The sequence below is a fragment of the Anolis sagrei genome, chromosome Y (assembly GCF_037176765.1).
Source record: "Anolis sagrei isolate rAnoSag1 chromosome Y, rAnoSag1.mat, whole genome shotgun sequence".
Taxonomy (NCBI): Eukaryota; Metazoa; Chordata; class Lepidosauria; order Squamata; family Dactyloidae; genus Anolis; species Anolis sagrei.
Window position 1 is genome coordinate 64,014,840 of NC_090035.1, and position 21,141 is coordinate 64,035,980.

General features: G+C 46.5%; 1 protein-coding gene across 1 annotated transcript in view; it reads right to left on the reverse strand.

Moving 5' to 3' along the window:
• LOC137095304 (sodium channel subunit beta-1-like) overlaps positions 1-3,567 on the reverse strand; it is a 47,968-nt gene extending 44,401 nt beyond the window's left edge. The window contains exon 1 of the mRNA XM_067461775.1: positions 2,848-3,567. Coding sequence (XP_067317876.1) covers positions 2,848-2,893 — 46 coding nt within the window. The 5' untranslated portion in view covers positions 2,894-3,567. The remainder of the gene's footprint in view (positions 1-2,847) is intronic.
• Between the last annotated feature and the right edge of the window lie 17,574 nt (positions 3,568-21,141).

Consider the following 21,141-nt stretch of genomic DNA (forward strand, 5'->3'; position numbering starts at 1 on the left):
CTTCAAAACCTGGATTGCAAGGTTGCATATTCCACTCTGAAACAGCTCTTACTGTGGGGAAGTTCTTCCTAATGTTTGAATGGGATCTCTTTTCCTGTGGATTGAATCCATGGCTCTCGGTGCTGGTCTCCAGAGCTGCAGAAGACAGTGCGACATTCTTTCCAAGATCGAAACATGAAAGCTTTGGACAACACATGGTTCTGCAGGTTAAACAGAGGCGGCTTCCGCAGCCTTTCCTCAAAGGAGTTGGCTTTCAATGCTTCTATCTCAGGCAGGGGGGAAATTAGGCCTTCCCTCAAGGGTTTTGGACCTCAACTCCCACCATTCCTAACAGCCTCAGGCCTTTTCCTTTTCCATGTAAGGGCCAACACTTACTTAGTAAAGGTAAAGGTTTTCCCCTGACATTAATTCCAGTTGTGTCCAACTCTGGGGGTTGGTGCTCATCTTCATTTCTAAGCTGAAGAGCCAGCGTTGTCCATAGACGCCTCCAAGGTCATGTGGCCAGCATGACTACATGAAATGCTATTACCTTCCCACTGGAACGGTACCTATAGATCTATCCCATTTGCATGTTTTTGAACTGCTAGGTTTGCAGAAGCTGGGGCAGAAGCTGGGGCTAACTGCTAGGTTGGAAGAAGCTGGTGCTAACTCCCATTTGCATGTTTTCAAACTGCTAGGTTGGTAGAAACTGAGGCTAACTCCCATTTGCCTGTTTTGGAACTGCTAGGTTGGAAGAAGCTGGGGCACAAGCTGGGGTTGGTTGGGGCAGAAGCTGGGGCACAACTGCTAGGTTGGAAGAAGCTGGGTCTAACTGCTAGGTTGCATGTTCTCGAACTGCTAGGTTGGTAGAAGCTGGGGCAGAAGCTGGGGCTAACTGCTAGGTTGGAAGAAGCTGGGGCTAACTCCCATTTGCATGTTTTCAAACTACTAGGTTGGCAGAAGCCGGGGCTAAATGCTAGTTTGGAAGAAGCTGGGGCTAACTTCCATTTGCATGTTTTCGAACTACTAGGTTGGCAGAAGCTGGGGCTAACAGAAGCTGGGACTCACGCTGCTCTCCGGACTCAAACCTGCAACCCTTTGGTCAGCAAGTTCAGCAGCTCAGCGATTTAACCCACTGTGCCACCAGCAAGTCTTCCATTGAATACAATGCCGAATTCAGTTGTAATCCTAAAAACAGTCCATCAGAGTCCATTAAAACCGTAACTTTGCCAGCAAGTCGGTCTAGTCCGCAAAGGCCTGATCCAACAGCCAGGATTTCACTTTTTTTTTCAGAAGGACAGAAGAAACGGAGCAGATCTGATTTCTGGGTTTTTGTAGGTTTTTTGAACTATATGGCCATGTTCTAGAAGCAATCTCTCCTCACATTTCACCTGTATCTATGGCAAGCATCCTCAAAGGTTGTGAGGTCTGATTTCGTTTGGGGAGGGAATTCCATAGCCGAGGGGCCACCATGGAGAAGGCCCTGTCTCTCGTCCCCAACCAAGCGTGATTGTGATGGTGGGGGACTGAGAGCAGAGTCTCCCCAGATGATCTTAAGGTCTTAGGTGGCTCATAGCTTTCTGAAGCCCATCAGGTGAAGCTAGATGCTTTGTGCTAGTTTGCCTTTGGCTGTCAGGGGGAAACTGTTACCTTTACAGGAAGTGTTGGCCCCTACATGCCTTAGAGCAGCATTTCTCAACCTGGGGGTGGGGACCCCTGGGGGGTCACGAGGGGGTGTCAGAGGGGTCACCAAATACCATCAGAAAACACAGTATTTTCTGTTGGATAATGGGGATTCTGTGTGGGAAGTTTAGACTAATCTATCGCTGATGGAGTTCAGAATACTCATTTATTGTAGGTGAACTATAAATCCCAGCAACTACAACTCCCAAATGTCAAGGTCTATTTTCCCCCAACTTCACCAGTGTTCACATTTGGGCATATTGAGTATCCATGCCAAGTTTGGTCCAGATCCCTCATTGTCTGAGTCCACAGTGCTCTCTGGATGTAGGTGAATTACAACTCCCAAACTCAAGGTCAGTGACCACCAAACACATCCAGCATTTTCTGTGGGTCGTGGGAGTTCCGTGTGCCAAGTTTAGTTCAATTCCATCATTGGTGGAGTTCAGAATACTATTTGATTGTAGGTGAACTATAAATCACAGCAACTACAACTCCCAAATGACCAAATCAACCCCGATAATATTCAGATGGGGTTTTTTGTGCCAAATGAAAATATCTCCTGCGTATCAGATATTTACATTACAATTCATCACAGTAGCAAAAATTACAGATATGAAGTAACAATAAAAATAATTCTATGGTTGGGGGGTCACCACAACATGAGGAAGTGCAATAAGGGGTCGAGGCATTCGGAAGGTTGAGAAACACTGCCTTAGAAGGAAAAGGAAAGGGCCTGAGGCTGTTAAAGAATGGTGGGAGTTGGAGTCCTAAACCCTTGAGAGAAGGCCCAAATTGGCTGGCAATGGGAGACCATTGAGTGGATGGCCTAGAGCAGGATGGCCTAGAGCAGGAATGGACAAACTTTGGCCCTCCAGATGTGTTGGACTTCAACTCCCACCATTCCTAACAGCCTCAGGCCCTTTCCGCTTAAGCGGCTGAGGGGGGAAAGGAAGGGGCCTGAGGCTGTTAGGAATGGCGGGAGTTGAAGAAAGAGTCCTTCTTCCAGAGTGGAATAGGTGACCTTGCAGTCCTGGTCTTGAAGCCCATCTCTTTCAATGGTGGGGCACAGAACTGGGCCCATAACCCCTCTAGATGAGGTCTGAGAGAGAGGAGGGGCTCCCCACTCTCCCCAGGACCCCAAAAAGGGTCCCTGCCGCTCCCCTTGAGGCTCCCCTTGCGACTCACCCAACGCGAGGCCCAGGAGGAGGGCGAGGGGCTGCGGGCCCGCCATACCGAGGCTCCTTGGGACGTCAACAGGACCGACAGCCGATCCGGGCGGAGGAGGAGGAGGAAGGGATGTATTTATAGCCGGCGGGGCTGAGCAGCTGCCCAAAGGAGAAGAGGCCCCCCCGAGCACTGCCTCGGAATGCCTCGCGGTGCTCGGGAGGGGGCGGGCAAGGGACCGAGGGCCCCGAGGAGACAGAGGAGGAGGAGCAGGAGGAGGAGGAGACGGAGGAGGCAAAGGCGGCCAGGGGTCCGCCGGCCCGAGCCATAAAACTCCGCGGGGGCCCCGGAGTCAGCACAAGCAAGTCCCTAGACGGATCGGGGTCTTCTTCCCAAGCGGCGCGGAGTCAGCCCGAGTCGGGGCTCCGTCGAGGCCCCCTTCGGAGGAGGGAGACCCTCCCGGGACCCATGATGGAAGGAATCAGGGAAGGTGGGGATCAGGGCCGGGCGCTGTCCAGCCCGTCCTCCCTCCTTGCCTCTTGCTCTCCTCCTCCTGTCCTTCCTCCCGCTTCTCTGTGGCCTCCGTCTCCTCGGTTCTGCCCGTCTCTTGCCTCGGTTTGCTTTCCTGCGGCAGAGCCGAGCCTCTCTCCGGGATGGGAAACGCCGGGCTCGGAGGAGGACTCCAAGCGTGCGCCACTCGATGAGGAAGGAAGGAGGGAGGGAGCGAGGGAAAGAGGGAGGAGGAGGAGGAGGAACTTGATGCATTGCAGCAGCAGCGGAGGAGAAGGCAGCAGGGGAAGGAGGGAGGGGAGGAGGCGGAGAACGAGGCAAGGAAGGATGTAAGGAAGCTAGGAAGGAAGGGAAGTAGGAAGGAAGGAGGGAAGGAAGGAAGGAAGTAGGAAAAGGTGCCAGAAAGGACAGAAGACAGGAAGGAAGAATGTAAGGAAGGAAGGAGGGAGGGAAGGAAGCAAAGAAGGAAGGAAACAAGCAAGGAAAGAAGGAAAGATGCTAGAAAGGAAGGGAGGAAGTAAAGAAGGCAAGAAGGCAAGAAGGACGGGATGAAGGAAGCATGTAAGGAAGGAAGGAGGGAAGGAAGGAAGCAAAGAAGGAAGGAAGCCAGGAAGGAAGGAAACAAGCAAGGAAGCAAGCAAGGAAAGAAGGAAGGATGCAAGGAAGAAGAGAAGGAAGAGAGGAAAGAAGGATGCAAGGAAGGAAGGAAGGATGCAAGGAAGCTAGGAAGGAAGGATGAGAGGAAGAAAGACTGTAAGAAAGGAAGGAGGGAAGGAAGGAAGGAAGCAAAGAAGGAAGGAAGCCAGGAAGGAAGGAAACAAGCAAGGAAAGAAGGAAGGATGCAAGGAAGAAGAGAAGGAAGAGAGGAAAGAAGGATGCAAGGAAGGATGCAAGGAAGCTAGGAAGGAAGGATGAGAGGAAGGAAGACTGTAAGAAAGGAAGGAGGGAAGGAAGGAAGGAAGCAAAGAAGGAAGGAAGCTAGGAAGGAAGGAAACAAGAAAGGAAAGAAGGAAGGAAGGATGCAAGGTAGGAGAGAAGGAAGGGAGGAAAGAAGGGTGCAATGAAAGAAGGAAGGAAGGAAGAATGCAAGGAAGGAAGGAAGGAAGCACGGAAAGAAGGAAGGAAGCACGGAAAGAAGGAAGGATGCTAGGAAGGAAGGAAGGAAGGAAGGATGCCAGAAAGGAAGAGAGGGAGGAAGAATGTAAGGAAGGAAGGAAGCAAAGAAGGATGCAAGGAAGGAATGAAGGAAAGAAGGGAGGAAGAAAACAAGGAAGCAAGGAAGTAAGAAAGGATGCCAGAAAGGAAGAGAGGAAGGACGAATGTAAGGAAGGAAGCAAAGAAGGAATGATGCAAGGAAGGATGGATGGATGCAAGGAGGGATGCAAGGAAAGAAGGGAGGGAGGAAGCAAGGGAGGAAACAAACAAAGAAGCAAGCAAGGAAAGAAGGAAGGATTCAAGGAAGGAAGGAAAGGATGCAAGGAAGGAAGGGAGCAAAGAAGGAAGGATGCAAGGAAGGATGGATAGATGCAAGGAAGGATACAAGAAGGGATGCAAGGAAGGAAGGACAGGAGGAAAGAAGGATGCAAGGAAGGAAGGAAGGAAGGAAGGAAGGGAAAATGGAAGGAAGGATGCAAGGAAGGAAAGTAGCAAGGAAGGAAGCCCACGTGTGCCCCTCCCCCAAATCGGTGAGAAGAATGAATGGGAGAAGGAAGAGGGCAAAGAAGAGGCACTTCCAGAAAGGCTGCTCCCTCTTCTCTTCCCCTTTCTCTCTCTTCCTTATGCTCTCTCCCTCTCTGCAGTGGAAGCCTCCTCCTGAATCGTGACCCCCTCTCCTCCCCCCCCCCCACTCCCTTGTTCACAGCTTTCTTTCCTGTCACACCCACGTTTGTCCCTGTCACCAACCGCAGATCCACCACCTTGAGAGGAAAAAAAGAAAAACAAGGACAGAAAAGGAGGCCAATTAGGTATCCCAAGCAAACACGTCTTTGTCCCCAGTTTTAGTCCCTTTGGAGCAGGCATGGGCAAACTTTGACCAGCCAGGTGTTTTGGACTTCAGCTCCCACAATTCCCAGAGGTAGGAAGTTCAAAACACCTGGAGGAATGAAGTTTGCCCATGCCTGCTCTGGAGTGTTTTGTGAAGGTGCTGTGGCCTGGAGGCTCCAAACTAGAGAGCTAAACTCTCAATCAGGTCTGAACATGGCAAAGGCCACAGAGTCTCGCTAGACTTGGAAAGGGTCCTCCAAGGGCCATCCAGTCCAACCCCCATTCTGCCCTATAAGGTTTTTTGTTGTTGTTGTGTCGGAAGCAAATTGAGAAACTGCAAGTCGCTTCTGATGTGGGAGAATTGATCATCTGCAAGGACATTGCTCAAGGGACGCCCAAATGTTTTACCATCCTGTGGGAGGCTTCTTTCATGACCCTGCATGAGGAGCTGGAGCTGACAGATGGGTGTTCACTCTGCTACTGGGATTCGAACCACTGACCTTTCAATCAGCAGTCCTACAGGCACAATGGTTTAACCTATTCATCACCAGGGGCTCGTATAAAGGGTCCCTATAAGGTAAAGGTAAAGGTTTCCCTTTGACGTTAAGACTAGCCGTTTTAGACTCTGGAGGATGTTGCTCATCTCCATTTCTAAGCCAAAGAGCTGGTGTTGTCCGTAGATACCTCCAAGGTCTTGAGGCCAGCATCACTGCATGGAGCACCGTTACATTTCCACTGAAGCAGTGCCTATTGATCTAGTCACATTTGCATGTTTTCGAACTGCTGGGTTGGCAGAAGCTGGAGCTAACAGTGGGAGCTCACCCTGCTCCCCAGATTCAAACCACCAACCTTTTGGTCAGCAAGTTCAGCAGCTCAGTGGTTTAACCCACTGCACCACTGGGGGCTATATTCTGCCCTATAGGAACATGCAGTCACACCTGAAAATATCCCAAGCAAGGAGATTCAATTACTGTACCATTATCTGGGTGGAGGCCACAAGGGGGTGCTAGAGAGAAGGATAGTCCATTTTATGGGAGTGAAGGATGGGTTGAGGGAGCAAAACCATTTCCCCCCTGTTTTCTGTTATTCCCCCCATTTATGCCCCCGTCTGGAAATAACCCTTGTTTATGGTAAGGGGAGTGCGGAGGGGTAATAACAAGTGAAAATGGGGGAAATTGTTTTCCTACTTCAACTTCCTCCTTGTAAAATGGGCTTTCTCTCTCTAGGCCCCCTGGTGGCCTCCATCCTGATAATGCAGTAGTTCCCAACCTGTGGTCTGTGGACCATCAGTGGTCTGCAAGAACTAAAATATGGTCCGCAGCCTCACCATTACTACACAGTTGCAATGAGAGTGACTGGTCTCGCAAAACCCTATTATAGTTAAATATGGTTTTATGTGGGCGAGCAGATGGCAACTACTGGACGGCATATGTTCTGTATCAGAAACTAGAGCTGATGTGGTCTATCCAATGCAATTTTCTGAATCAGGACTCCAAATAACCAAACCGAATCTAAAATTGACCAAAAAACTGATTTGTAACTTTTTAGGTACTTATGTTGGAGAGTGGTCCCTGGTCAAGTGGCCCCTGCTCAAAAAAAGGGATAATGGAACAGTACCCAAATGCTAAACAAACTGGACTTTGTGGGACATCCCCCTCCCACACACACACACACACCTACTAGTGAGCATACACAACATCTGAGGTATATGTATTATGTTCCATCCTCTGCCGCTGAGATACTTTCTAAAAACTATTTAAGGCAGTGCTGCTCAAAGTGGTGATCGGCAGATTAATGATGTTATATGATCCATTGACTTCCAGTCTGCAGTGCGCTTCCAGGAAAGAAAGAGTTGTAGTCAATGGATGCAAAGAAGTTACTGATCCCTGGGACATTCGGGGAGGAAATGCCAGATCTGTCGCATCAGATATCTTGAGAAAGAATGATGTGCAATAACAGCTCACCGTAATTTTAAACTCTGATTTCCCTTGCTCTGCTCTTTTGATAGGAAAGATTGGGTTGTTGTGAGTTTTCCAGGCTGTATGGCCATATTCCAGAAGCATTCTCTCCTGACATTTCACCTGCATCTACGGCAGGCATCCTCAGAAGTTGTGAGGTCCTTTGGAAATGAGGAAAATAGGGTTTATATATCTGTGGAAAGTCCAGATAAAGAACTCTTGTCTGATTGAGGCAGGTGTGAATGTTTCAATTGGCCACCTTGATTAGCATTTAATAGCCTAGCAGTTTCAAGGTCTGGCTTCTTACTGCCTGGGGAAATCCTTTGTTGAGAGGTGATACAACACTGGGATTGTGGTGCAGCTGGCTGGGTGTCAGCTGCATTAAGATCACTACTGACTGAAAGGACATGAGTTTGAAGCCAGCCCAGGTCGGAGTGAGCTTCCGGCCAATAGTGTAGCTTGTTGTCGACCTTTGCAACCCGAAAGACAGTTGCATCTGTCAAGTAGGAAATTAGGTGCCAGCTATGTGTGGGGAGGCTAATTTAACAAATTTACAAGGCCATAAAAAATCTCCAGCAAAAATCAAGCGGGGAATGCGGAAAGTATTTCATCAGTGTCGCAGATGGACGGTGAAGTGACAGCTCCCCTGGTGGCCAGAAAATTGGAATGTTAAATAGCCTCTGACTACCTGTCTATATGTGTTGTGTGTCTATGGCATTGAATGTTTGCCATGTATGTATACATTGTAATCCACCCTTAGTCCTCTGCAGGGTGAGAAGGGCGGAATAGAAATACTGTAAATAAATACAACCCAAAAAAACTCACAACAACCTAGTGATTTTGACCAGGAAAGCCTTCAACAACACATAGGAAAGATTGTTTTACGTCTAGTTGAAACTTTGAAGGACTAGAGGGGACACAATAATCAAAGCAAGGCCATTCAATGCTAATCAAAGTGGCCAACTGCAACATTCACACTTGCCTCCAGCTTGCTTCTTTCTCCCACTCTGGACATTCCTACAGATATATAAGCCTCACTTGCTTAGATTCCAACAGACCTCACAACCTCTGAGGATGCCTGCCATAGATGTGGGTGAAACATCAGGAGAACGTGTTTTCTGCTTCCCTGGGGACTAGGAAATGGAACAATGGCTTCAAACTACAAGAAAGGAGATTCCATCTAAACATGAGGAAGAACTTCCTGACTGTGAGAGCCATTCAGCAGTGGAACTCTCTGCCCAGGAGTGTGGTGGAGGCTCCTTCTTTGGAAGCTTTTAAACAGAGGCTGGGTGGCCATCTGTCAGGGGTGCTTTGACCACAATATTCCTGCTTCTTGGCAGGAAGTTGGACTGGATGGCCCATGAGGTCTCTTCCAACTCTATGATTCTATGAATGCTTCTGGAATATGGGCATACAACCCGGAAAACTCACAGCAACCAAGTGGTTCCAGCCATGAAAGCCTTCGACAACACATTTCTATTATGGGAAGTGTGTGTGTTTATATCTCTGGTATGGTCTGAAGCTGTACAGTCTTGTATTCAATTCAGCAAAAACAGTCCAAATGAATAAAGAACTGTGCTGGAACACTGTAAAATGAAATACCTGAAAGCTATGCCTTTTGATGGGATCCCTTTACAATCATGGCACTATGATCCCACTAACAGTCACGGCTGCATCAGATAAAATCATAGGTATGAAATTGGGTCAGGCCCTATATTGCTCTTTGGCTGATAATTTTAAGCACCTCTTCCTAAACTGCAAATCCCAATATTTCACAGGATGGAGCCTTGGCAATTAAAATGGAATCACACCACTATATTTGTACACTGTGAAATGGCCTCTTTGAAGGATGACATAGAGCTCAGTAGCTAATCATTTATTTTGCATTCAGAAAGTCCCCAGTGAAAATCTTGGTGATCTCAATTAAAACATGTGGAACCGCGTGATGGGAAATATATTCCTCTGCTTTTGAACTGACTCCTCTTCAGTGACATAATGAGTGATTATTATAAGACTTATCATCTAGAACAGTGTTTCTCAACCTGCAGGTCAGGACCCCTGGAGGGGTTGCAAGGGAGTGTCAGAGAGGTCGCCATAGACCATGAGAAAACACAGTATTTTCCATTGGTCATGGGGTTCTGTGGGAAGTTTGGCCCAATTCTGTCACTGGTGGGGTTCAGAATGCTCTGTGATTGTAGGTGAACTATAAATCCCAGCAACGACAACTCCCAAATGTCAAGGTCTATTTTCCCCAAACTCCAACAGTGTTCACATTTGGGCATAATGAGTATTCGTGCTAAGTTTGATCCAGATCCATCATTGTTTGAGTCCACAGTGCTCTCTGGATGTAGGTGAACTACAACTCCAAAACTCAAGGACAATGCCCACCAAACTATTCAAGTATTTTCTGTTAGTAATGGGAGTTCTGTGTGCCAAGTTTGGTTCAATTCCATCATTGGTGGAGTTCATAATGCTCTTTGATTGTAGGTGAACTATAAATCCCAGCAATGACAACTCCCAAATTACAAAATCAATTTTTTGAGTGAAGAACATACATTGGTTCTTCTTCCCTCTCACCTCCTCTCACCTCTGCAGGAGTCTACTGTGTATCATGCAGCTGTGGACAAGTCTACATAGGGACCACCAAACGCAGCGCCCAGACACGCATCAAGGAACATGAAAGGCACTGCAGACTACTTCAACCAGAGAAATCAGCCATAGCAGAGCACCTGATGAACCAGCCTGGACACAGCATATTATTTGAGAACACAGAAGTGCTGGACCACTCGCACAACCACCATGTCAGACTACACAGAGAAGCCATTGAAATCCACAAGCATGTGGACAATTTCAACAGAAAGGAAGAAACCATGAAAATGAACAAAATTTGGCTACCAGTATTAAAAAAACTCAAAAATTACAGCAGAAAAACAACAGAGGGGAAACAAACAGGCACATGAAATCACCCTCAACAAAAGATTCCCCCCAGGCGCTACCAAGCCATTGAATGCAAATCAAGGTGATCAGCTGAAACATTCACAGCTAGCCCCAGCAAACAAAAGTCCTTTGTCTCACCCTGGTCATTCCACAGATATATAAACCCATTTTTCCTAGTTCCAACAGACCTCATTACCTCTGAGGATGCTTGCCATAGATGCAGGCGAAACGTCAGGAGAAAAATTGCCTCCAGGACATGGCCATATAGCCCGGAAAAACCTACAACAACCCATACATTGGTTTGTTAAGAAAATACTTAAGGCCATCCATCCAGTCCAACTCCCTTCACCAGAGCAAGAAAACGTAATGAAAGCCCTCCTGACAAAGAGCCATCCAGCCATAGATATAGATCAAGATATATGATTTACACACACACAGATATAGTCTCATAGATTTGAAAGGGACCCCTAAAGAAGGACAATGATATGTTGCCTGTTCCAGAATAGGCAAACCAGACAATCTCTACATCAACACTGATAAAGAAACAACAAGAAATACTGCTTACCCACAAGCAAAAAGAAATTACATACATTAGAAACCAACACTTCCACTTTACTTTATTTTCCAGATCACCAGACTGGGCCACAGTAACTCATGGCAGGGGATATATATATATATATATATATATATAATCAGCAGAGTTTAAGAAGTGTTCCTTTTAGTTGCCCAAAAACATCTACTCTCCCTTAAAATATATTTGCCTGGAAATCATGCTCTCAAGGGACAAAAATAAGCAGACTTCTTTAAATGTAATACAGTTGGTTTAAAAATTTCATGTATTCAGCATAAGCTTTGCTTATCAACCCAGTTACAATTAGATTTGAAGTAGTTTCTTTGTGTAGCTAACACAGGGCATCTGACTTAGAATCAATAGTCCATAGTCCAAAGTATCTCTCTGTTCTAAGAGTCTAATAGAGTCTCTGTGTAGTCTCTAACCAGACAGTTCTTGCATTGATGTCTGAAAGCAAACTTCTCTACAGGCTTCCCAAAGCAAACACTGTTCAAATATGGAGTCTGAGTCCTGAGCAAGCCCAGATCTGATCACACGATCTCTAGTCCCTCCTACAACAAAGAGGTTAAAGAAAACTGCTAACCAGTACACACATATACAATACAGCAAGTAATTATATGCATAACAAATAACTAGTGAAGGATTGAGAAGTTTGCTGTTTCCAACACCCTCTCTTAATACTACAAATCCTGATTTTTCATGGGACACTGGCATGACAGTTAAAGTAGAATCATTGCACCATAATTGTATGGGGTGAAAAGGTCCTTGGTAGAAAGGAGCATCCTGAATTTGAATTTCCGTCTGCATATGAGACGGAAACCAGCCAAAGGTAGTTCTTTTGGGATGATTGATCAAGTCTACAATGATGTAATCTAGTATATTGAACATCAGTCACACATTCCCTTGCTCTGCATCTCCTCCAGCCCTCCCGACCTGTACCTGCTCCTTCTTTTATTGTGGTCTCCCTACAATCGACGTCCTGCAATTCATTTTTGCAAGGCAAATATATGTATATACACACTAGCCTAGCCAGCAGGCAAATGCAAAGTGGGTAGAAAGAGCTCAGTCCTTCTTTCCTCTTCTACTCTTGTGCCCTGGACATCAGCTTCCACTCTTCTCTGCTTCATCAGGAACAGCAATCGAAGCTTTCAAAGCTCTTTTAAAAATTCCATCAGCATCTTTGGCACAGCTCCGTCATCCTTAAGACACTGTCACTGCTCTGATGAGCCATAAGGACTGCTGGCTGGGTTGAGGAGGCAGGAAAAGACACTTCGCTGTTATTAACCATCTTGAGATCCACTGGGACATATGACTGTCACATTGTCATCATTAGCCCTGCTCAGGTGTTGCAGACCTAGGGCTGTGACTTTCTTGGTTAAGTCTAGAGTAAAGGTAAAGGTTTGACATTAAGTCCAGTTGTGTCCGACTCTGGGGGTTGGTGCTCATCTCCATTTCTAGGCCGAAGAGCCAGTGTTGTCCCTAGACTCCTCCAAGGTCATGTGGCCAGCGTGACTGCATGGAGCGCTGTTACCTTCCTGCTGGAGCGGTACCTATTGATCTACTCACATTTGAATGTTTTCAAACTGCTACATTGTCAGAAGCTGGGGCTAACAGTGGAAGCTCACACCGCTGCCCGGATTCGAACCTGCAACCTGTTGATCAGCAAGTTCAGCAGCTCAGCGGTTTAACCAACTGCACCACCAGAGGCTCCTGGTTAAGTCTATTCACGCGTAATGTGATCTTCCTGTTTCCCCTGTTTTTATTTTAACCTGATACCTTTATTTTTATTTATTTGTTTATTTTGAAGTTTAATTCCTTTGTTATAAGTTTACTGTCCATTGTCCTGTATTATTTTGATGTGTTTGCATCCATTTTGAGACATTGAATGTTTGCCTTTTTATATGTAAACCGCCCTGTGTTCCTTCGGAGATATGAAGTTTATTATTAATACTCATTACTAAATGGAGGAGGGTGGCCAAATTGTTTCTAAAATGTTTCTAAAATATTGCAATGGGTCCATATAATAACTATAACCAAGTAACAGATTTTTTATTATTTTTAATTAAGTAATTGCGAAGTGGGGGAGTTTCTGGGGCTCCTTTCTCTTTAATTTTTAGACCTCTCAGGAAGAAACTTGCTACAGTTATAGAACATATTTACCACTATTACTCCCCCAAGTTTCAGAATGTTTCACTAATCCATTAATATTTGGGGGAATTTTAAAAGTTTCACAAACAACATTTTTTTTCCAAAAGATAACTACAAGAGCTATGTCCTTTAATTTCTCTACAATTACACAGAATAGCCAGGGCATCATTCCCCTCAAGTTTCAGAAAGATTAGCATATCTAATTATTTTTGGGAAATTTAATTTTTTTTGTCAAAAAACTTTTTGAAAAATATTTCTTAGCTGCTATGGCCGGCTGGCTGGAATGGACTTGGTGAACATAACACATTTACCACTGCAAGCCCATCAAGTTTCAGAACATTTGGGTCATCCACTGATTTTAAGGAAATTCTTAAAATTTCTGGAAATAAATTCTTCTTTTAAAAAAAAAACCCTAAAAATATCCCCACAGACCCTTGTGAAAGTGGGAAAATACTTTTTTTTTTATCTGAGAACAACTCACGTGGTCCACAGAGTTATGTTGAAAGACTAAAGAGATTCCTAGAGAGGTATTTCCTAGGAATCTCCAGGTCCACTAGCAGAACTATGGCTTTAGCTCCTTTTCTCCATCTACGGTTTGAGACAGCACAATAGTACTGTATAATGTCATGTGATTCCCAAGATTCCACAACCACTTCAGGATCCACATGACAGATAAAGGAGACACTGAAAAATTAGAACTCCCAGAATTTCATAGCGTTGAGTCATGGCAGTTAAATTCGTGTCACTTAGTCATGGACTGTCACGTTGCCAGGGCTCTACCTTATTTAGGTATAGATGAATCAAACTCCCAGTTTTATCAAACAGTTTAATTAAAACAGCACTTACTTACTTGCTGGCTGTTTTTATAGTCCAAAATATAAAACACAAAGATAGCACGCAGCTACAGAATAAACAAAAACTGATAGCAAAAATAACTTAGTAGTCAAAAGGGTCCAGTCCAGTGGTCAAATGCTGAGAGTTCAATAAACAAAGTCCAGGGATCAAGAGTCTATACCATAGTCAAAAGCCAGTCCAAAGGTTCAAGGTTCCAGCATTCCAAGATTACAGGAGACAGGTCAGGATACCAAAAATCCAACAGACCTGGGGGGAAAAACAGCAGCAACCACCACCACCAAAATACAACAAATACTTTTCTCCCAAAGATCAGTCTCAAGGTTAGCTCCTTAAATCCAGTAACACTCAGCTGCAACCCATCTCCTGCACACCTCCACCCCTAATTGCTTTCACCCATGAACTCCCACTTACAGATTACAAAACCCTCTAGAACTAATACATTAACCCTTCCATCACCAACCATCAACTGCGGAACATATGACATGGACCCAGTATTTGTCTCATTTGTTTTTTTCAAGTTTTCGTTTTGTACCGTTCATTTTGATTGCACAAAATGGTAAACCCCTCCTGTTCGAAAAAATTGGTGAAACGAAAGGTAAGTGGGAACAGTAACTGTTTGGTCGGCTGATTTTTGGTGCTTGGCTGTAGTCCCTGACAGAATCCCAAAGAAGGGAAAATCTCCTGAAATGAGGTATTTCAACCCGGGGACCCTTGGGGACATTATTTTACTTTCCCAAGGACAGTTCAAGTGTTTAGTTTATTGCTTCAGAGATGCTGCAAATGTTTTTTCAATATTTACCAACTGTTTAAAAGATTATACGGAAGAGTGAAGATAAAAACTCTGTCAGGAAGTATCATTGAGACCTGTAACTTGTTTTCTAAAGGACATTTCAGTTTGTTTAGTTTGTTGTTTCAGAAACGTCATTTATATCCTTTTTATATCTAACAGTAGCTTATTATATCATACGGAAGAGTGAAATTAAAACTCTGACTGAATGAGTAAACTCCGGAGGAAGGGAAGAAACAGAGGCAGGGAGGAAACAGAGTATCATTGTACCTTATGTGTTGTATTTTAAAAAACACACAAAGGATCCCCCAGTCAGCAATCAGTCAGTCTTTGAAGCTGCAAGGCCATTCAATGCTAATTCCAGACAAGAAGTAATCAGGGCCGGCTAAGACCTCCCAAGAAAGGATCCCCCAGGCAGCAATCAGTCAGTCTTTGAAGCTGCAACGCCAGATCTGTCAACGGAAAAACAACTTTTATCCAGGATCTGATCCTGGATGAGCGGGCAGATCTGGTGTGCATCATGGAGACCTGGTTGGATGAAGCGGGAGGTGTAAATTTAACCCAGCTCTGTCCACCAGGGTTCTCCGTGCAGCACCAACCAAGATCTGGAGGGCGGGGAGGCGGGGTTGCGGTGGTCTATAGAAATACCATCCCTCTGACCAGGAGCCCCATCCAGTAGTCAACCAATTATGAATGTGTCCACCTGAGGGTGGGTGACCGGGACAGAATAGGGATTCTGTTAGTGTACCGCCCACCTCGCTGCACTACGGTCTCCCTACCTGAGCTAGCGGGGGTGGTCTCGAGCTTGGCGTTGGAGTCCCAATGGCTCCTTGTGCTGGGGGACTTCAATGTTCACGCCGAGGCTACCCTAGTAGGAGCGGCTCAGGACTTCATGTCTTCCATGGCAACCATGGGGCTGTCCCAATGGGAATCTGGCCCCACTCACAGTGCTGGACACACGTTGGACTTGGTTTTCTGCCAGGGATGGGAGCATGGTGGCGGTATTGAGGAGTTGTCTATCTCTCCGTTGCCATGGACCGACCACCATTTGGTCAGATTTAGGCTCACTGCACCTCTGCAGGGGTGGGGGACCCATTAAGTTGGTCCGCCCCAGGAGGCTTATGGAGGCTTATGGAGCCGGATGGATTCCTGACGGCTCTTGGGGAGTTTCCCACCACCTCGGTTGGTGATCCTGTTGATGCCCTGGTCACTCTCTGGAATGGGGAGATGACTAGGGCAATAGACACGAATGTCCCCTCTCAAGTAGCCGAGCTAAACCAGCCCCTTGGTTCAACGAGGAGTTGGCAGCGATGAAGCGAAAGAAGAGGGAACTAGAGAGCGTGTGGCGAGCCAAATCGAACACGGTTTGTGTCCTTTTTAAGGGCATATGCTGTGGCAATAAAGGCCGCAAAGAAATCTTTCTTCGCAGCCACTATTGTGTCTGCAAAGAACCGTCCGGCGGAGCTGTTCCGAGTTGTCAGAGGCCTTTTAAACCCCACCACTCAGGATGGGAGCCCTGACAACTCGGTAGCTCGCTGTGAAGCTTTTGCTCGGTTCTTCGCGGACAAAGTCGCTTTGATTCGTTCTGGGCTGGATGCCATATTAACGGCAGTCTCTGAGGATGTAGCTGGAGCATCTGCTTGCCCGGTTTTGATGGATTCATTTCAATTGGTGAAACCCGAGGATGTGGACAAGATACTTGGAGGAATGAGGCCTACCACATGCATCCTAGACCCCTGTCCATCCTGGCTTTTGAAGCAAGCCAGAGGGGGATTGGCCGAGTGGGTAACGGTGGTGGTTAACGCCTCCCTTCGGGAAGGCAACATTCCAGCGAGCTTAAAACAAGCTATAATAAAACCGCTGTTGAAAAAACCATCACTGGACCCCACTCAATTCGACAACTATCGGACAGTTTAATCTCCCCTTCTTGGGCAAAGTCCTGGAACGTGTGGTGGCTTCACAATTCCAGGTATTCTTGGACGACACGGATTATCTGGATTCGGCGCAGTCTGGCCGAGACAGTCTTGGTCGCCTTAGTGGATGATCTACGCCGGGAGCTCGACAGGGGGAGTGTGTCCCTGTTGGTTCTGCTGGACCTCTCAGCGGCCTTCGATACCGTCGACCACGGTATCCTTCTGGGACGCCTCGCGGGAATGGGCCTTGGAGGAACTGTTCTGCAGTGGCTCCGGTCCTTCCTAGAGGGTCGAACTCAGAAGGTGTTGTTGGGAGACACCTGTTCTACCTCACAACCATTGTCTTGTGGGGTTCCTCAGGGTTCAATCTTGTCTCCTATGTTGTTTAACATCTACATGAAGCCGTTGGGGGAGACCATCCGGAGTTACGGGGTACGGTGTCATCTGTACTCAGATTATGTCCAACTCTGTCACTCCTTCCCACCTGCTACTAAGGAGGCTGTCGAGGTCCTGAACCGGTGCTTGGCCGCTATAACGGTCTGGATGAGGGCGAACAAATTGAAACTGAATCCAGGCAAGACAGAGGTACTCCTGGTCAGTCGTAAGGCCGTAAGGCCGAACAGGGTATAGGGTTATAGCTTGTGTTGGACGGGGTTACACTCCCCCTGAAGACGCAGGTTCGCAGCTTGGGTCCTGGATTCATCGCTGAGCCTGGAACCCCAGGTTTCGGCGGTGACCAGGGGAGCATTCGCACAATTAAAACTTGTGCGCCAGCTGCACCCGTACCTTGGAAAGTCTGACTTGGCCACGGTAGTCCACGCACTGGTTACATCCCGTATAGACTACTGCAATGCTCTCTACGTGGGGTTGCCTATGAAGACTGCTCGGAAGCTACAAATGGTCCAACGATCGGCAGCCAGGTTGTTAACAGGAACGGCACTCAGGGAGCACACCACTCCTCTGTTGCGCCAGCTCCACTGGCTGCCAATTTGCTACCGGGCACAATTCAAAGTGCTGGCTTTAGCCTTTAAAGCCCTAAATGGTTCTGGCCCGACCTATCTGTCCAAACGCATCACCCCCTATGAACCAGTTAGGACATTAAGATCGTCCGGGGAGGCCCCCGCCAGCCTCACAAGCACAGCTGGTGGGGACGAGAGACAGGGCCTTCTCAGTGGTGGCCCCTCGGCTGTGGAACACCCTTCCCGCAGACATCAGATTGGCCCCCTCCCTGCTAGCGTTCAGGAAAAGAGTAAAGACCTGGCTCTTTGAACAGGCGTTTAATTAAGCAGTGCAACCAATTGATTGATCTTGGAACTTGGAATAATGGACGAGGAAATTCGGATTATGACTTTACTGATGAGACGTGATGGATTAGTTATATGGATGTATTGATGTCATATTGATGTATTGATGTATTGTATATTGATGTAGTTGATGTAGTTGCCTTAGTTACGGTTTTAAATGCGAATGTTGTGCACTTTGTATATTGACCTGGCTGTAAACCGCACTGAGTCGCCTACGGGCTGAGAGAGTGCGGTATACAAATAAAGTAAATAAATAAATAAATAAATTCAATGCTAATTCCATACAAGAAGTAATCAGGGCCAGCTAAAACCTCCCAACAAAGGATCCCCCAGTCAGCACTCAGTCAGTCTTTGAAGTTGCAAGGCCATTCAATGCTAATTCCAGACAAGGATCCCCCAGTCAGCAATCAGTCAGTCTTTGAAGCTGCAAAGCCATTCGATGCTAATCAAGATGGCCAATTGGAACATTCACACCAGCCATAAACAGACACGAGTTCTTTCTCCCATCCTGGGCATTCCACAGATATATAAACCCCACTTGCCTAGTTTCTAACAGACCTTACAACCTTACAAGCGAGACAGGGCCTTTTCTGTGGTGGCCCCCTGACTCTGGAACACCCTCCCCAAAGATCTTAGACAGGCCCCTACATTGGCAGTCTTTAGAAAGAACCTGAAGACTTGGCTGTTCCGATGTACCTTTCCAGAATAGGAATCCTCCAACAAGAAGTCCCAGAAGCACTTTATTAGAAATTAAGATTGCTGGCACACTGCACTTACCCCGTAATCCTTACATACCACTTGTCACGTCAGCACTTTTAATCTGTACCCATTACTCTGGCCCGGCCCAGTTTTATTGCGTCCTGGTGTATTGTTTTATTGCTTGTTGTTTAATATTGCTTTAACTGTTTTTAATTTGCTTTAGGTTGTGTATTGTTATGTTGTGTTTTGAGGCCTTGGCCATTGTAAGCCGCATCAAGTCCTTCAGGAGATGCTAGCGGGGTACAAAAAAAGTTAATAATAATAATAATAATAATAATACAACCTCTGAGGATGCCTGCCATAGATGTGGGCGAAAAATCAGGAGAGAATGCTTCTGGAACATGGCCATTCACCCCGGAAAACTCACAGCAACCTAGTGATTCCGGCCATGAAAGCCTTCAACAACACAATCCCAAAATAGTCTGTGGTTAATAAACAAATCGACCATGTCTGTTTGCTAATTGCTGCATTCTTGCCTCACTTGTATGTTGCTCTTCATTAATTTTTGCCATCTTGACCACATTCTGACATTGCTTGGCCACAGGTATCCCACTTTTCATTCGTATGCAATTACAACACTCCATAGGACAAAAAAAACCAAAAACAAATCCAAGGAGGCAGATCCCATCATCTCCTGCAAAACACTGGGGCTCACACTGTGGGCCTCCTTTATCCTCTCTTTGGCTAACATCAGAAAATGAAGAAGGGAAACGTTGGAGGAGATACATAATTAAATGCTTTTTTTGTGTGTTTCATAAGCCTTCAGCTCCCCACCGGCTGTCACCACGCACGCACGCAGCTCCCTAAAAACATCTACAGCCGCTGCAAGATAGTAAATTTTTTAGTAGCTCTCTCAAACCCTCCTCACAGGAAAGGGATGAGAATGTGGTGTCAGGTCACGTGGGCTTTCCAATTCCCATTTCTTATCCCCCACTAATTGACACCAGACTCAAGAGCCAAGGCGGAAGGAGGAGGACAATCCAAGGGAGGTGACTTGGAGAAGACAGGGGAGGCAGGGAGGGTTATAACATTGTAGCTGTGACACGGGTACATCACTGCAGTACCAGATGTTGTTGCCTTGTTTTGTGAACCTCTGTCATTACTGGGCTCTCACCTTCCTTCCTTCCCCATATCAAATCATAGGATCATAGAGTTGGAAGAGACCTCATGGGCCATCCAGTCCAATCCCCTGCCAACAAGCAGGAAAATTGCATTCAAAGCACCCCCGACAGATGGTCATCCAGCCTCTGTTTAAAAGCCTCCAAAGAAGGAGCCTCCACCACACTCCGAGGCAGAGAGTTCCACTGCTGAATGGCTCTCACACTCAGGAAGTTCTTCCTAATGTTCAGATGGAATCACCTTTCTTGTAGTTTGAAGCCATTGTTCCGCATCCTAGTCTCCAGGGCAGCAGAAAACAAGCTTGCTCCCTCCTCCCTATGACTTCCACTCACATATATTTATCCATGGCCCTCATCAGGTCTCCTCTCAGCCTTCTCTTCTTCAGGCTAAACATGCCCAGCTCTTTAAGCCGCTCCTCATAGGGCTTGTTGATTTTGGGATAGGAGTGAAAGGGAGGAGGAAAGAATAAAGTAGATATATATGAGTGGGACAGAGGTAGTTTTAACTTATTTCGGCATTGAGAGAAGGAGGTAGAAATTTATCATGTCAGGAGCGAAACAAACACACAAAGTTTGCAAACTAGGCATTCTATTAAATGTCCTTTGATCAGTATCTGGCCACTTGGAGTGCCTCTGGTGTTGCTATAAGAAGGTCCTCCATTGTGCATGTGGCAGGGCTCAGGTTGCATTGTAGTAGGTTGTCTGTGGTTTGCTCTTCTCCTCACTCGCATGTCGTGGATTCCACTTAGTGGCCCCATTTCTTAAGGTTGGCTCTGCATCTCGTGGTGCCAGAGCACAGTCTGGTCAGTGCCTTCCAAGTCGCCCAGTTTTCTGTGGGCCCAGGAGGGAATATCTCATTTGGAATCAGCCATGGATTGAGGTTCTGGGTTTTAGCCTGCCACTTTTGTACTCTCGCTTGCTGAGGTGTTCCAGTGAGTGTCTCTGTAGATCTTAGAAAACTATTTCTTGATTTAAGTCGTTGGCGTGCTGGCTGATATCCAAACAGGGGATGGGCCAGAGATGTTGCTGCTTTGGTCCTTTCATTATTGGTTGCTACTTCCTGGCAGATGTCAGGTGGTGCAATACTGGCCAAACAGTATAATTTCTCCAGTGGTGTAGGACACAAACACCCCGTGGTAATGCGGCATGTGACTCTCATTAAGAGCCACATCCATTCTTTTAGCGTGGTGAGATGTGTTCCACAATGAGCATGCATACTCAGCAGCAGAGTATCAAACCGCAAGAGCAGATGTCTTCATTGTATCTGGTTGTGATTCCCAGGTTGTGCCAGTCAGCTTTCGTGTGATATTGGAGGTAGAAATGAACCCACATAATAATGTGCATCAGCTCAGATTAAGCTGCGGAGTTGCAGATGCAGTTACAACTCCTTTTGTCTGGAAAAGGGAGAGATTCTGCTTGCATAGATTTTCCAACCAAGATAATTAATTTTGTCAAAGCCTTTCACAGCCGGA